Source organism: Microtus ochrogaster, linkage group LG1, assembly GCF_000317375.1.
Source record: "Microtus ochrogaster isolate Prairie Vole_2 linkage group LG1, MicOch1.0, whole genome shotgun sequence".
NCBI lineage: Eukaryota > Metazoa > Chordata > Mammalia > Rodentia > Cricetidae > Microtus > Microtus ochrogaster.
The window spans coordinates 50,901,093-50,917,576 of NC_022027.1; the positions used below are offsets into that span (position 1 = coordinate 50,901,093).

A 16,484-nucleotide genomic window follows, 5' to 3' on the forward strand; every position below is an offset into this window, starting at 1 on the left:
CCTCTGTATTATGATAAAAGTAAGTAAACGTACACAAAGTTTGCCATCAACAAGAAAGTGACTCACTTGGAAAGTAACCCCTCAGGTCCAGGCTTTAGGAGGTACTTGTCCACTGGCTTGTTAAACAGTTGGTACGGCAGCTTCACGTGCTTGGTGACATTATGGAGGTTCAAGACATACAGAGTTAAATCTCCGTCCTGATATCTTGGGCTAAAAGCGAACAGGTTAATTTAGTTAATTATTTGTCTGACTTATACATCGGAGAACTTGAACATTGACACAATCAGAGATTCTGAGTGCCCGTATTCCTAACGGTGGTGGGACCTATCAGCATCCTTTCCCAGGAGGATGTTAGACCAATCTTGTGGCCCCGCTTTGAAAACAAGAAAAGGACTGTTCCTCACATCCCCACCTCCTGAGCCGGAACACTAAGAGCTTTGCCCCTTTGCCACCATGAGCTCCAGAAGGCCATAGCCAGACCACATATTTTTATGTATAGGAAGGTTTAATGATAACAAGATCTACAGTGAATTCCAGTTATAAACTGTTTAAACAAGAGCTATTCCTGGTCTTATAAAAAGACTAAACTAAGCCTGGGCCGCTCTTCCGGAGGTCTGGGTTCATCTCTGTAACCCACAAGGCAGTTCACAACTGTTATAACTCCAATGCCAGGAGAACCGATACCCTCTGCTGACCTCCAGGGCACCAGATACAAACATGGTACACAAACATATACAGGCAAACACCCATACATATTAAATAAAAATAATTATTAAAAAAAGACTGAAATAGGGCTGGGGAGATGCGTAAGCTGGTAACATGCTCTCTCTATCTCCATAAATCCTGTGTGAAGCTGGGTAAAGTGGCTCGTGCTGGTCATTCTCGTGATGGCGTCATGGCAAGGAGAAACATGTGACTCTCTGGAGTGTGCAGGCCGGCTAGCCTAGCAAGCCTGGCAAAGTTCCAGGCCAATGAGAGACCCTGTCTCTAACAAAAGGTAGATGGCACGTGAGGAAGGACCCTGAGGTTACTGACTTGGTCATGCATACACTTGTATGTACATGCACACACGTGAACACACAGTGCACCCTGTATGTGAACATGTGATATCACACAAAATGAAGACAGTTGAACAAAGGCCAAGTGTGGTGGTGTATCCCCTTACTCAGATCTGAATTCAAGGGCCAGCCTGGTCTACGTAGCAAACTCCAGGCCGGTCAAGACTACCTAGTAAGATCCTATTTCAAACAAAACAAACAAAAACTACATCTGTGGACTTTTTCAGAATTTCCCTACTTCATACCATGACCTTCACCATTCAGAGTCCCCAGTCCCCAGGAATGGAGGACGCTAGGTGGCCTTTTGGGTTAGTATAACCCGGCTGCCATGACAGATTGGAACTCGGATAAGGAAAGCCCTGGGGTTTGGGGAACTCTTTCTACCTAAAGTCAGCGTACAGGACTAGGGACATCTGCATAGCCTCTGGCTCTAGAAACTGTGGTCATAACTCAAAAAAAAAAAAAAAAAATTGGGGGAGGGGGGGCTGGAGAGATGGTTAAGAGCACTGACTGCTCTTCCAGAGGACCCCGGTTCAATTCCCAGCACCCACATGGCAGCTCACAACTGTCTGAAAATGCAGTTCCATGAGATCTGACACCTTCACACCAATGTATATAAAATAAAGTAAAACATTAAAAAGAAAAAATTAAAAAAAAAATTTTTTTGTTTGGTTTAAAAAAAAAAAAATTTTTTTGTTTGGTTTACTTCTGGGAAGGACACACGCGTGCCACATGGAGGTCAGAGAACAACTCATGGTTCTCGTCCACCGCCTGTGGTGTCCAGCTCAGTCCGCATGTCCGCGACCTGCTGAGCTGTCTGCCGGCCCAGTTACAACTTAAAAAGGAATCTGTGCGTTAAAGATGTTAGGTTTATCTACTTGTGTGCATGTGCACACAGGGAGGGCAGAGGACAATTTTCAGGGTCGGTTCTTTCCTTCCACCGCGTGGGTCCTGGGGGTGGAGATGGGGTTGTCAGACCTGACGGCGGGGGCTTTGCCGCTGAGTCATCTCCCCAGCCCTTTCTCAACAGTTGTTGATATTGTTGTTATTGTCGATACTTTTCCCTACCTTGGTAAATAAGGAGATCAACACAGCCACAGAATTGGATATTCATACTTATTCCCGATCACAGGTACGCATACTCCCTCAAGGGATCCACTGCTCATCTAAACGCGCTGATATTTAACTTGTGTGCCACCCCTAACGAAATTCAGGATATGTTTTCACTACAGTCTCTAACAATCAAAATCCTTGTGCAAATCTTTGCTGACTTGCAAATGTCTATGCTGAAACAATTGTTTTGTTTCTTTAATCTTTAATTCATTCTTGCTTTTCAAATTGGGGTTTCTCTTTGCCTTGGCTGCCTGGAACTTGCCCTGTAGACCAGGCTGGCCTCCATCTCAAGGATCCACCTGCCTCTCTCTGCCTCCCAAGTGCTGAGATTAAAGGTGTGCACACCACTGCCTGGCTTGATTTTTTATTTATATGTTTATATAAATATAAATATGTATATATATACTGTGTGTCAAATGCCCTAAAACTAGAGTTATAGACAATTTTTTTTTTTTTTGGTTTTTCGAGACAGGGTTTCTCTGTGGCTTTGGAGCCTGTCCTGGAACTAGCTCTGTAGACCAGGCTGGTCTCGAACTCACAGAGATCCACCTGCCTCTGCCTCCCGAGTGCTGGGATTAAAGGCGTGCGCCACCATCGCCCGGCTGTTATAGACAATTTTGAGTCACTGTGTGGATGCTGGCAATTGAACCCGGTCTCAGCCAGTGCGCAAAACTGCTGAGCCATCTCTCCAGCCCCAATTTAAGCAACTGTATGTGTGTGTGTTCACATATATGTGTGCTCGTGTGTATGGTGGCTAGAGACGACATTAGATGTTTTCCTCAGTTGCTCTCCACCTTTTCTTTCTTTTTTTCTTTTTTGAAAGAGGGTCTCTTGTTGGCTTGGAGCCCATGAATTCAGATAGACTGGCCAATCAGCACATCCTGGGGCCCTTTTGTCTCTTCCCAGTGTCATGACTACAGGCATACATTGCCACATCCAGCTTTTTCTCTGTGGGTGCTGGATATTGAACTCGGGTCCTCACGCTTCCGCTTCCACAGAAGCACATCCCCGGCTGAGCCGCATCTACCCAACCCTGCTAGAAGTCTTTGGAAGTTAGATTCTGGTATCAGGAAGACAAAAAAAAGAAAGGATAAGGAGAGGTGAGATCCATCACACAGCTAGCGGGCATCTGGGGTGTTGGACAGGAAGTTTCCCGCTTACTAATCTAGACTTGCTGGGGGAAGGCTGTGTTTTGTACTTACTGGTGGGTGTTTGTGCAATGAAGATACACTCGAAGTTTGCTTCTGGCTGGGCCCTTCACATGCACCGTTAGCACCTGGGGACCTACCAGTTTCTTGAACAGAAGAGATAGCCAGTAATCCTGTCATTCGGGGGAGGGATGGAAAGCAGATCTGTGGTTATTTTCTTATTCATATTTTAACAAGTCAAGTAAATAGCTATGCAACAAGAGCATGACAATGGTTCCAGAGGTATCTATGAACACAATGAATGGGATACGTTCTGATCCAAATAAATCAACTCTCATAATATTTTCAATAACAAAATTGAAATATTGGCTAAATATATTTAAATCATTCCCTTAAAAATTATTCTTAGAGTCAGGTGGTGATGGGGCACGCCTTTAATCCCAGCACTCGGGAGGCAGAGGCAGGCAAATCTCTGTGGGTTTGAGGCCAGTCTGGTCTACAGAGTGAGTTCCAGGATAGGCTCCAAAGCTACACAAAGAAACCCTGTCTTGAAAAACCCAAACAAACAACACAAAACAAAAAGAATTATTCTTAGAAGGGCTGGAGAGATGGATCAGCAGTTAAGTGCACTGGACGCTCTTCCACAGGACTTGAGCTTGGATCCTTGAACCCACATGGCGTCTCACAACTGCTTGTAACTCCAGTTTCCAGAGAAGCGATCTGAAACCACTAGGTATGAAGGTGGTGCCCATGCATAAATGCAGGCAAAACACCCATGCATATAAAATAAAAATATAAAAACATAAATGTACCATTAAAATATCCTTAGAAAAATCTATCTTCAAATGTCATCTTATATGTTTACATATTTTCCATTTACAAAAGACAGGTTCATGTAACTCAAGCTGGCTTCAAACTCAATTTTAGCTTTAACTTGCTTTGCAAAACAACCATTAAAATGTTTAATAAAATGTATAGCATACTCTTAGTAAATGATATTTTATTTTTATTTATTTTATTATCATTATCATTTTTTTTTGCTTTTGTTTTTTTGAGGCAGGGTTTCTCTGTACAGCGGCTTTGGCTGTCCTGGAACTAACTATGTATTCCAGGCTGGCCTCAAACTCACAGAGATCTGCCTGCCTCTGCCTGCCGAGTGCTGGAATTAAAGGTGTGCATCACCATCATCTGGCAAGTGGACAATATTTTAAAAGTGATTTTTTTTTTTTTGGTTTTTCGAGACAGGGTTTCTTGATTTTGGAGCCTATCCTGGAACTAGCTCGTGATTCTTGATTCTTAATTTCTTCTTTTGAGTCGTGTGCACGTACACGCACACACACACGCACTCACACATACATATATGCACACACTTGCACACACGCCCATGCACTCACATGCATATGCACACATGGCACATATGTACATGCACACACATGCACACACGCACACACATGCACACACGCACACACATGCACACACGCACACACATGCACACACCCCCGGGATGATCTGTAAGGGCCCTCTCAGCTAATTGTGCCACACATGGCTCTTTTGTTTGTTTTTTGTTTTTTGACACAGGGTTTCTCTGTAGCTTTGGAGCCTGTCCTGGAACTAGCTCTGTAGACCAGACTGGCCTTGAAGATCCGCCTGCCTCTGCCTCCCGAGTGCTGGGATTAAAGGTGTGCACCACCACCCCCCCGGCTCACACGTGGCTCTTTACTGTGGGGACTGACCATTCTTAGGAGGTTAGCACAGGGCCTAGAGCAGACCCCCATCTGTTCACAGGCACAGGAGGGTGGGGTCACTTACAGGCAAGGGCTCGAAGTTCTCGTCCACCAAGTGGTAGTTGCCTGCTCCGAAGAACACCTGCCTCATCACCACTTCTATGCCCATCTGGGCTGACACGCCCAGCTTATCCAGCCACCTGGGACAGAGTGACACACAGTGTCTTTAGACTGGAAAGCAACGTCATTCCACTTTAATCACACACAGATCTGTTCATGTGTGTGGGAGGAACCAACAGGAAGCTGCAAGGATAGCATTAATTACAAATAAGTCATTCAAATGAGACGGCGAACACCCTCCCATATGACAATATGCTCTATCGAGAATGACACTAACAAGCCAGGCGAGTTTCCTCCAGGGCCAGATGACTTCTACAGAGCAGAACGAAGCTCCCACCCCTGTAGACAATTCCTCTTCTTGTTCCTTGCTCCTCTACCCCACAGTGCATGCAGACACACACACACACACACACACACACACACACACACACACACACACACACACAGTGAAGGCAGCTGTCAACAGAGGTCAAAATATGAGCCACACAGAACCACAACCAAACCGCTATGATCATCTCCCTGGCACCTTCAATGAACATCAACTCTTCATTCTTTTCTCAATCCCTCGTGCCCTCATGAACACTGAAGGGTTTGTGTTTTATTCTAACTTGTAACAAGGAAGATGGTGGGAACAAAAGAGTAAAAATGGAAGAGAAAAAAGCCCCAGGAGGTTACAGGATGAAGAGCATGGGGACAGCGAGGTGCTGAATAAGCAACCCCTGGTCTAAAGCAACCAGGCTTGTGCGGTGGCCAATGAGGAGTCACAGTCAATGCTGGTGTACACAGGTCACCCTCAAGGGTGATGTGCTTTAGGGCTAAACGTCTGAGAGTCTGCAGTGCTGCTTAGTGCACATTGAGCATCCTCAGAGCCGGAACTCTGGGTGACATCTTCCCTCCCCTCCTCGACCTTTCTTTCCTCCTTCCTTTCCTTGCCTGCCCTGCCTCTTTCCCCACAGGGTTTCATTTGAACCCCTGGTTCTCTGCTGTGGGTTTCTACATGCCAGGATTATAGGCAAGCCTCCACCCCTGGAAAAGAGCAAGCTTTCCTAGAGAGGGACCCTGTATGGTTTGGACCTTAAATGACCTCCCAAGGCTGCTGTGTTGGAGCTGGGCCTCAGCTGTGGTGCTTGTGTTAGGTACCACAGCCTAGTCGGAAGAAGTAGACCCTTCCAAGGGTATCGGGCCCTCCTGGCTCCTTTCTCTTTTGCTTCTGATCACCCATGAGGTGAGCAGTTCCCTCTACCGCATGCTTCTGCCACAGACCCAAAGGCAACGGGACACAGCGGTCAAAGGCTGAAACCTCTGAAACAAGTCACAGTAAACATTTTCTCCTCTTTAATCATTTATCTCGGGGGTTTTCACAGCCACAGAAAGCTAATTAACAAGGATTCTTTGACCTGTTTTTAGAGCATAACTTTCCTCCCTTTGTCCTCCTGGTTGTCACTGTCATCATCCCACTGTGGGTTAAACCTTGGGCTCTGAACATTCTAGGCAAGTGCTCCATCCCTGAGCTACCGCCTTAGGCCTCATTTTACTTTTTGTGTTTTGAGACCTCAGTGGTGCAGTTTCACCTTGAACTCGCTCTGTAGCCCACCTAGTTAGATCTTGAACTTGCAATCTCCCTGCCCCAGCTTCCCAGAATCACAAATGTGTGCTGTCATGCCCACCCAAACTTCCTAGAACAGTCCATGCATGCAACAGTTGATTAGCAACACAATTAAAGCTGTCCAACAAGGTTTAGCAAACCATTTCAGAAAAAAAGCGTGTGAGCGTTTTGCCTGCTTGTATGTCCGAACACCGGGAGCGTGCCTGGAGTCTGTGGAGGCTGGAAGAGGGTACTGGATCTCCTGGGACTGGGGTTAGGATGGTTGTGAGCCACCGCATGGGTGCTGGGACTCGCACCCCAGTTCCGAGGAGTGTAACCAGTGTTCTTAACCACTGAATCATCCCTCGAGCCTGGGAAATTCCTTTTTTGTAAGACCTGGCACAAAATTTTAGGGCTCTGTCCCAGAGTCGTGTTTGACGCGGGTTTCAGTTGCCATTAGAGGAAGGGGAAGAGCGGGAATCTGAGCCCAAAGCTGGGCAGCGTTCACTCACAGAAAGCCAGCAGCAAAGGTGTCGGACAGCGAGGGTGCTCCACCGCCGTAGGCAGAGCTCGTTTCTCCCAACCAGACCTTTTTGCCAGGTCGCATTTCCTTAGTCACCTGGAGAACAAGGAGAGTTCCAAAGTCACTGCAAACAAGTCAACCCCCTCGGTGCTGAATGTGAACAGCACGCAAGCTGCGCCTCTCCAGACTGTTAGTTACAGGTGCATTTAGAATTGCTTAGGTCTTCGCCAGTATCTCTTATGGGCCTAGTAGGCTATAGAAGGAATATAAACAAATATGATCTGTAACAGTTCATTCTACTGAAAGGCCATTAGAGGCATTTTAATCTCTAATTACCGCAACTAAAAAAGATCCAACGCTAAGGAGGAAACCAGGGAATAAGATGCAGTGCTTACCCTTTGTAATTAATATATATATATACACACACACACACACACACACACACACACACACACACACACACACATATATATACACATACATACATGTAATATATATATCTCCACAGGCCTCGTTAGACTACAACCCAGAGACTGGTATGGGTGAAAAATTTAGAGAGACTATTACCTTTAGAATTTTTTGCACAGATAAAATAAATGTGTCCAGCACATCAGAGCTCAGAAAATCTTCTTTGGTGGCAATGCGTCCATTCAAGTAGTAGCTAAATTATTCAGGAAAAAAAATGTGCAGTTTACTTCTTGCTGTTAAGTCACCAGTTCTGACCCTTGTTCTTCTTCCTACCCTTTCTCACTGCTGTTGTTTTTACAAAGGCAGAAGTCCTTCCAGAGAGGAGCTAACGTGGGGAGGGACCGTTCTAGCCTAGTGATTCTGAGGCCCCAGTGTTACTTTTTCTGTGGCCAGCATGGTTTACCTGCTTTTGTGGCTCATGTTTTAGTTGGCCATGTGCCTCCATGTTTGTAGTAACCACCACAGTATTTAAAACATGACTCCTTTGTTCTGCTGACATTTAAAACCCTTGTGCATTGATGTTTAAGACACTGCTCATTTATTACCTGAGCTTTGAAAAGTCAGTCTGCAGCCAGGCAAAAATAACTTCCTGAAAACTGGCAGGAAGTGTGACGAGAATGGGCATTGGTACTGCCTGCCTCCAACTCCAGCACTCGGGAGGCAGAGACACGTGGGTCTCTGAGATTTCAAGGCCTGGATGGAAAGGTCCAGGACAGTCAGGGCTACATAGACTTTGTCTCAAAAAAAGCAAAACAAAAACAAACAAACATAAAAAAGACAGGGCTTCCCTGTGTATCTCTGGCTGTTCTGGAACTCACTGTGTAGATCAGGCTGGCTTCGAACTCAGAGATACACCTGTCTCTGCCTCCTGAGGGCTGAGACTAAAGGTGAGTGTTACTCCCAAACCTCTAGAATTTTTTTTAATATTATTTGTTTATTTATTTAGAAAAAGAGTCTCACTCTGTAGCCCAGGCTATCCTGGGACTCATGATGTAGACAAGGCTGGCTACAAACTCACAGAGACCCACCGGCCTTTGTCTCCTGAAGGCCTAGACTAAAGATGTGCATCACCACACCCAAATGTTTTTAGTTTTTATGTGTAAACATATGCTTGCATGAGTTTATATGTACCACATGTGCGTGGTGCCCTTGGAGGCCAGAAGAAGGTATTAGATCCCCTGGAAATGGAGTTACAGGCTGTTGTGAGCTGGGAACTGAACCCAGATCCTCTGAAAGACCAGCAAGTCCAGCCCATTAGCTGCTGTCTGTCATGTAACATACCCCAGAGGCATGCAGGGTATTAACAGCAGTCAGTAATGGGGACATCACGTCAGTGTGGGTACTTACTGATGCCACGTCACTGCGTCGATCACTTCCCCGCCAGCCTTCAGGAAACTGGAAAGGAAGATCCACAGCAGGGTCAAACACCTCAAACAAGCAGATGCAAATTTCCAGAAGCGTTCCATCCCCCGGGAATGACTGAGTGTGTGAGTCTCAGGCGACACAGACGCCCTAGTCATAGCTCTGGAATTTTCAGCCAATGTTTCCTTTTTCGGTAAACAAGGTAACCACAAACTGTTTACTGATGTGGGCTACAGCGGATTCTCCACCGGGAAGGAAGTTTATCTCTAAGAAAAGTGGTTCTGCTTCCTTGCCAAGAGGGCACCTAAAGCAAAGAAGCCCCTGTCCCTTGCAGAGCTGAACTCAGGGTCAAGGCCACTGAAAGCCAAGAAGTTAGTGCAGGAAGGAGTCCACAGCCACAAAAGTAGAGCTGCACACCAGCCACCGTCCACGACCCATGACCCTGCAGCTGCAGCGGCAACTCAAATACCTCTGCAAGAGCCTCCCCAGGAGAAAGGAGCCTGACCCCTTAGGCTAGCTAGCATCCAGCTCTCCCTGACCACTTCGTGGGAACTGAAGTCATTAATAAACTCCAGGTCATTGTTTACCTCAAGACCAACAAGAGTGAAGTCAAACCAGCTGAAAGGAATCTCTAGAACACCGATACCACGGCCAGGCCTGATAGAAGGCACGCTGCTTAACTGCCCCTTCAAAAACGCTTTGGGTGCTGTGGACAAAACTGGGATCATCTAATCTGAGTTCAGAGGGCTAATTTTTTTTTTTTTTTTGGATTTTTCGAGACAGGGTTTCTCTGTTAGCTTTGGTGCCTGTCCTGGAACTAGCTCTGTAGACCAGGCTGGCCTCGAACTCACAGAGATCCTCCTGCCTCTGCCTCCTGAGTGCTGGGATTAAAGGTGTGCGCCACCACCGCCTGGCTAGAGGGCTAATTTTTAAGTACACATTTTTTTTTCACCATTAGAAAAATAAGACACCAGGCAGTGGTGGCTCACACTTCTAATCCCAGCACTCGGGAGGTAAAGGAAGGCCAATCTCTGTGAGTTCAAGGTCAGCCTGGTGTACAGAGAGAGTTCCAGGACAGGCTCCAAAGCTACAGAGAGACACCCTGTTTCAAAAAAACAAAAACAGAAACAGTAGAAGGCACTGGAGTGTGGTGGCGCATGCCGCCTTTAATCCCAGCACTCAGGATGCAGAGGCAGGCGGGTCTCTGAGTTCTAAGTCAGCCCGATCCACAGAGTTCTGAGACAGCCAGGGTACACAAAGAAACCCTGTCTCAGGCGGGGCGGGGGAGGGACAGCGAGGAGGAGAAAGTAGTTGCACGCCCCCCAAGTCCTACCTTCTCAGCAGCTTAACCGTCTTCCCTCGAGGCTGACCAATGTCAGGACCATAGAGCTTTGCATTTTTGAAAGCTGACCTTCGCAGAAGCTTACTCAACTCAACAAAATCTTCTCCCAGTTGCAGCCCATCGATGAAAACGTGAGCTTTCTTCCAGAAACTGTTGGGCTCTGGAAGACAGCAATGCTCACAGTCACCTAGACATTCTTACTAAACAGAGCACACGCAAGCACACAGCCACAAACAGTTTTCAAACTACAAGCCCAGAATCAAAAGTCAAGAAAATGTCTGGAGAGACGGCTCAGCAGTTAAGAGCGCTGATTGCTCTTCCAGAAGACCTGGGTTCACTTCCTAGCACCCACAGGGTAGCTCATCTGATACCCATACATACATGCAGACAGAACACCAATGCACATAAGAAAAGAGTCAAGAAAGGTAGGACCTCCCCTGCCACCCCGTTAATAAAGAAGAGAGTTTAGAAACAAACATTTTAATTATGGCACAAGGAGGGAACAAATTGAAGTTACTAATAGGTGTTAAACCAATAGGCATTTGGGAAACAGTTTATAGACATTATTTAGTAGCCCGATTTATTATTTACCTACAAGGAACAAAAGAAAACAAAGGGCTAGAGAGACAACTCAATTGGTAAAATATCCACCTCACAAGCAGGAGGACAGAGAATGATTCCCTAGAATCCGTGGAAAAAAGCCAGACATAGTGGCCCGTTGTCAGACATGGTGGCCCCTTGTCAGACCTGGTGGCCCCTTGTCAGACCTGGTGGCCCACTTGTCAGACATGGTTGGTCACTTGTCAAACCTGGTGGCCCACTTGTCAGACATGGTGGCCCTTTGTCAGACCTGGTGGCCCCTTGTCAGACATGGTGGGTCACTTGTCAGACATGGTGGCCCACTTGTCAGACACAGTGGCCCACTTGTAAGCCCAGCACTGGAGAGGCAGAGACGGGACGATCTCTATGGCCTCGTCTACAAGGTGAATTCCAGGCCAATGAGAGACCATGTCTCTCTAACACACAAATAGGTAGATGGCACCCAAGGAAGGATGTACTAGGGTGTTCTCTGTCCTTTGCACGCTCATGCATATGAGCACCTGCACACAAGCACGTACACATGCACACACACACACACACACACACACACACACACACACACACTCGAGGCAAAGAAAGAAAACAAGAAAGGAAAGGAATGGGCAGGGAAAAGAATTTCCCGTGCAGAGCAGAGCCTATCCTACACAGCTGTGCTCATTAAATGTCTGTATCTTATTTCTGTACATCATATTTAGCTTTATTGCTTGATGCACAGAAAATTCTTATATATTTTGAACAAACCTGATTAATCATTAGCATATTAGTCAGAACTTATAAATTCCTTGAGACTGGAGAGATGGCTCAGTAGTTAAGAGCACCGACTACTCTTCCACATGACCTGGACCCGCCTGGTGGCTCACAACTGCCTATAATCTATCGTGGCAACTTCTAGACAGCCTGAGCATACAGTGGAGGCCAGAGTGGGGTTTGGAGTGTATTCGCTATTTTTGTTGCAATAACTGAAAGTAACTCATGGAAGAAATAATTTCTTTTGTTTTTATGGTTCCAGAGGTGAGGCACAGCAGTCGGTGGCCAGCACAGGCAGCCAAGAGGTCACATCTTAGCCACACACAGAGAGTGGGGGGAGAGAGAGAGACTGAATGTGGAGTGCTTCCTCTAGCAAGACTGCACTTCCTCCACAAGTGGCTCTTCCTATAGGGGACCAGGTTGCACACACACCACAGCCAGTGGGGGCAGTTCTCATTCAAACCACCACATGGAGATTACCTGACAGACTAAGAAAGGAAGAGAAGGAGAGAAGCAAACCATCACCCGCACAGTTTCGCTGAGTTCCATTTGCTAAGCACAGTAAGTTCAAAAGTCTGCAAAGCCCAAGGGAGTCTAGGAGCTGGGGAGTCCGATGGCCCCAGTTGTTTTTCTTACCTCAGAAATGACATAAGGGTGTGCTTGCAGAATGGCTCAGCTGGACAAGCATTTATACACGGTGGAAGGAGAGAACCAACTCCACAGAATTGTCCTCTGAGCTATACTGGTGTGTGCTGTGGTCCATGACCTTCCCTGTCACACACTTAACAACCTAAAAACGTGAGGGGGCAGTGCTGAGGACAGGGTTTCTCTGCGTGGCCCAGGCTGGCCTCGATCTCACAGAGATCCACCTGCCTCTGCCTCCTCAGTGCTGGATAAAAGGTGTGAGCCATCACTGCCTGGCTCAAGCCACATTTTTTTAAAAAAAAGAAAAAGAAAACTTAATGACCAACATAAAGGTGGGGTGAGGGCTCCGGGAGCACGGTGCTGGCTGTGGGAAGCAAGAGGGCCTGAGTTCAAATATTCAACATCCACACGAAATGGTTGGTATGCGAGCGAGCCTATAATCCTACTGCTGCAGGGCAGAGCTCGGAATCTTAGGGCTCAGAGGCTGTCCAATTTAGTTACTAATCACCAAATTCTAAATTCAGTAAGAGACCCTGCCGCAGACAAGGTGGAGACCGACAGAGGACCCACCTGACCCGACATGCATGGTGTGCAAATGGTGCATGTACACACACACATGCACTTGCATACACACACATGCACACACACATGCACTTGCATACACACGCACACACGTGCACACACGTGCACACACATGCACTTGCATACACACATGCACACGCGCACACACATGCACGCACGTGCATACACACGCACACACACATGCACGTGCATACACACGCACACACATGCACGTGCATACACACGCACACACAAATGCACACACACATGTACTTGCATACACATGCGCACACACACGCACACACACATGCACGTGCATACACACGAACACACAAATGCACACACACATGCACTTTCATACACACGCGCACACACATGCACACACACATGCACGTGCATACACACGCGCACACACACGCACGTGCATACACACGCACACACACACGCACGTGCATACACACGCACACACATGCACGTGCATACACACGCACACACATGCACGTGCATACACACGCACACACATGCACTTGCATACACACGCACACACAAATGCACACACACATGCACTTGCATACACAAACGCACACATGCACGTGCATACACATGCACACACACATGCACGTGCATACACACGCACACACACACACTTCACACACTCACACACACTCAACACACCCATAAACTGGAATTATCCAGAGGTTCTCTCTGCTGATGCGGTTCCTTCCATTGCTGAGCACGTGCATGAATGTGTCTAGGGAGAAGTCTGTTTACTAACATGGGAAAGAATATCAGAACAGGACAAATAACAGCGAGGGAATTCCTTCATGAATGAAACGGTCCGGGGTACGTACCGTTGCCCAGTTCCCAGGAGATGTTGTAACCCTTGGAAGCGCAGTAGTCCAGGAGCAGCTGAGCGTTGGAGCTGTTCCACCGCAGGTCTGGAGTTCTCAGTAGAGCATTGAGACCAAAGATCAGGTCTAACCCCGAGCACTTTGCAAAGCTGTACAGCATGTCCACCGTGCTCCCTGGGAGACAAATGGTGGTGGTTAGTTGTGTTGGCACCGCGATGAAGACTACCTCCCGACCCATCTTCATGAGTTTCATTCCTAAAAGATGGCTGTCATTATGCGTAAACAATGACACAAGTGGACACACAAATCAAGAGAGAAAAGCCTGTGCTGGGGTCTAGCCCAGCCGGTAGAGCAGCTGACTACCATGGAGGGGACCCGGGTTCTTCTATTCAGGAATCAAACTTATTATACAGCCTAGGATGACCTTGAACTTCAATCCTTTGGTCTCCATCTCCTAAGTGTTGGGACTGAAACTTTTTACTTGTGTTCTGAGAGTGTTAGCAATACAATTTTAAGATTTTAAACTTTTTATTTTATGTGTCTAAGCAACCACCTATACGTGCCTGCATGTATGTCTGTGTACCACCACACACATGCAGTTTTCAGGGGCCAGAAAAGGATGTCGAGTTTCCTGGAACTGGAGTTACAGGTGTTTGTGAGCTGCCATGTGGGCGCTGGGAATTGAACCCAGGTCTTCTGGAAGAGCAGCCAGTGCTCTTAACCACTGAGCCATCTCTCCAGCCTCAGCAATACAATTTAAGTGTATTCTCTGAATTGGGTATTATAGGTGTTTTTCATATGAATTTTCCAATTGTTATTCAGCAGAAATTCCCTCAGGAACTCTTCTAGTTTGGAAACAAACACCTGTCTATCCGGTCAGTGTCAAAACTTCCTCCTTAAAAGCAGCTTTGCTCTGTTTGGCTGCGACGTCTTTGGCTTGAATGACCTTCATAATCACCACGGCGAAGCCTCACGTCCAACACTGCTGACGAAGGGTGCTGGGGGGCACAACTCCAGTGAGCGTTAGGTGTGGCATTTGCGGTGGCACTTTTACAGCAGTGTGGCCAATCAGCAAGGGGTGACACACACGGGGACTTGAGACACTCTGGAATGTAGCCACTAGCACTCCACTAGGTCTTACAGCCTCACCTTGGGACAGCCTTGAGCTTGGGATCACAGAGCACACACAAACTTCCACATTCGCTTTCCTATGAGGTCCAAACGGCACCAAACAGTTAGTGTTGCCTAACTGCACACTGGGTTTGTGGTGGCTGTTCCCCCACAGTTCTTAGTATTACACGTAGACCAAAGAGCAAATGCAGCCCTAAGCACTTAGCAAAAGCGTAGAGCTGACTCTAGAGTCTGCTGCAAACCGTAGCTCAGCTGCCGCAGTTACACCCATGACCGCCTGCCTGTTGCAAAAGTGTGACATAGAAAGTTCTCTGGATCAGAAATCTGCCAACCGAGTCAGATAGGTTCCACTTCTCTCACTCACAAACAAGAATGGGAGTGCTGTGGAACAGGCAACATGTATTGCTCTCGTTAACAAAAAACTGATTGACCAATGGCGAGGCAGGATTTCCAGGACAGAGAGAATGCTGGGGAGAAGGGCAGAGACAGACAGACAGAAAGGAAGCAGGACATGAAAGAGAGGTAAAAGCTACGAGTCTCGGAGCAGCACAAAGATGAATAGAAATCGGCTAATTTAAGTTGTAAGAGCTGGTTAGTAATAAGCCTGAGCTATTGGGCTTATATATAATTATATTTATAATAATTATATAATTATTACTTATAATTAATGTCACTAGTGGTTATTTGGGAGCACCTGCCAAGACACAGGGAGACTCCACCTACATAGGAGCAACAGGTCTACCCTCCAGAGTGTGGATCTACAGTCCCCAAACGAGCACCAGACACATTTACAACAAAGACCAAGGCTGAGAGCCAGGCTTAGTGGCAGAAGCCTGTGATCCCAGTACCTGGAAGTCTAAGGCAGAAGAATCAAGAGTTTGAGTGTAGCCTGGGCTACAAAGTGAAACACTATCTCAAAGAACAACAACAGAATGAACATGAAAACTTTTTGAAACTAAGCAACCAACCACCCACCCTTTACAGGTGTAAGGCACTGTCCCTGTCTTTCCCTTGTCATTCCCAAGAGTCTCACATGCTTGCTGGGCAGAGTATCTTCCACTCATGTCTCTCTCTGCCTCTGCTTCTGTATTCTTCCAAATGGACCAGGAGCTTATGTATGCTATACATCCCTTAATAACACAGCAAACAGTAATAGCTCCTAGCACAAAGGTAATATATTTCTGAGTTCAAATACAGGCTTAAAAATCAATATAAGGGGGCCAGAGATACAGGTACAGCAGGTAAAGGAATTTGCCACCAAGTTGATGACCTGAGTTTGATTCCCCAGGATCCATAAGGCAGAAGGAGAGAACCAACCTCTGTACGTTGTCCTCTGACAGCCACAATTTGATATTCTCTCTCTCTTCTCTCTCTCTCTCTCTCTCTCTCTCTCTCTCTCTCTCTCTCTTTCTGTTGCTTGTCTGAGACTTTTGTCCTGGTCCTTCTCATCTAGGCTTCTGTAATATATTCTCTCTCTCTTCTCTCTCTCTCTCTCTCTCTCTCTCT

General features: G+C 46.8%; 1 protein-coding gene across 1 annotated transcript in view; it reads right to left on the reverse strand.

The window, feature by feature from the left end:
- Hpse (heparanase) overlaps positions 1 to 16,484 on the reverse strand; it is a 39,411-nt gene that overhangs the window by 4,956 nt on the left and 17,971 nt on the right. The window contains exons 4-11 of the mRNA XM_005359561.2: positions 13,848 to 14,021; positions 10,435 to 10,603; positions 9,087 to 9,134; positions 7,839 to 7,932; positions 7,261 to 7,367; positions 5,129 to 5,243; positions 3,374 to 3,492; positions 67 to 210 (exon numbers count right to left, since the gene is read on the reverse strand). Of these exons, the coding sequence (XP_005359618.1) occupies positions 67 to 210; positions 3,374 to 3,492; positions 5,129 to 5,243; positions 7,261 to 7,367; positions 7,839 to 7,932; positions 9,087 to 9,134; positions 10,435 to 10,603; positions 13,848 to 14,021 (970 nt within the window). The remainder of the gene's footprint in view (positions 1 to 66; positions 211 to 3,373; positions 3,493 to 5,128; positions 5,244 to 7,260; positions 7,368 to 7,838; positions 7,933 to 9,086; positions 9,135 to 10,434; positions 10,604 to 13,847; positions 14,022 to 16,484) is intronic.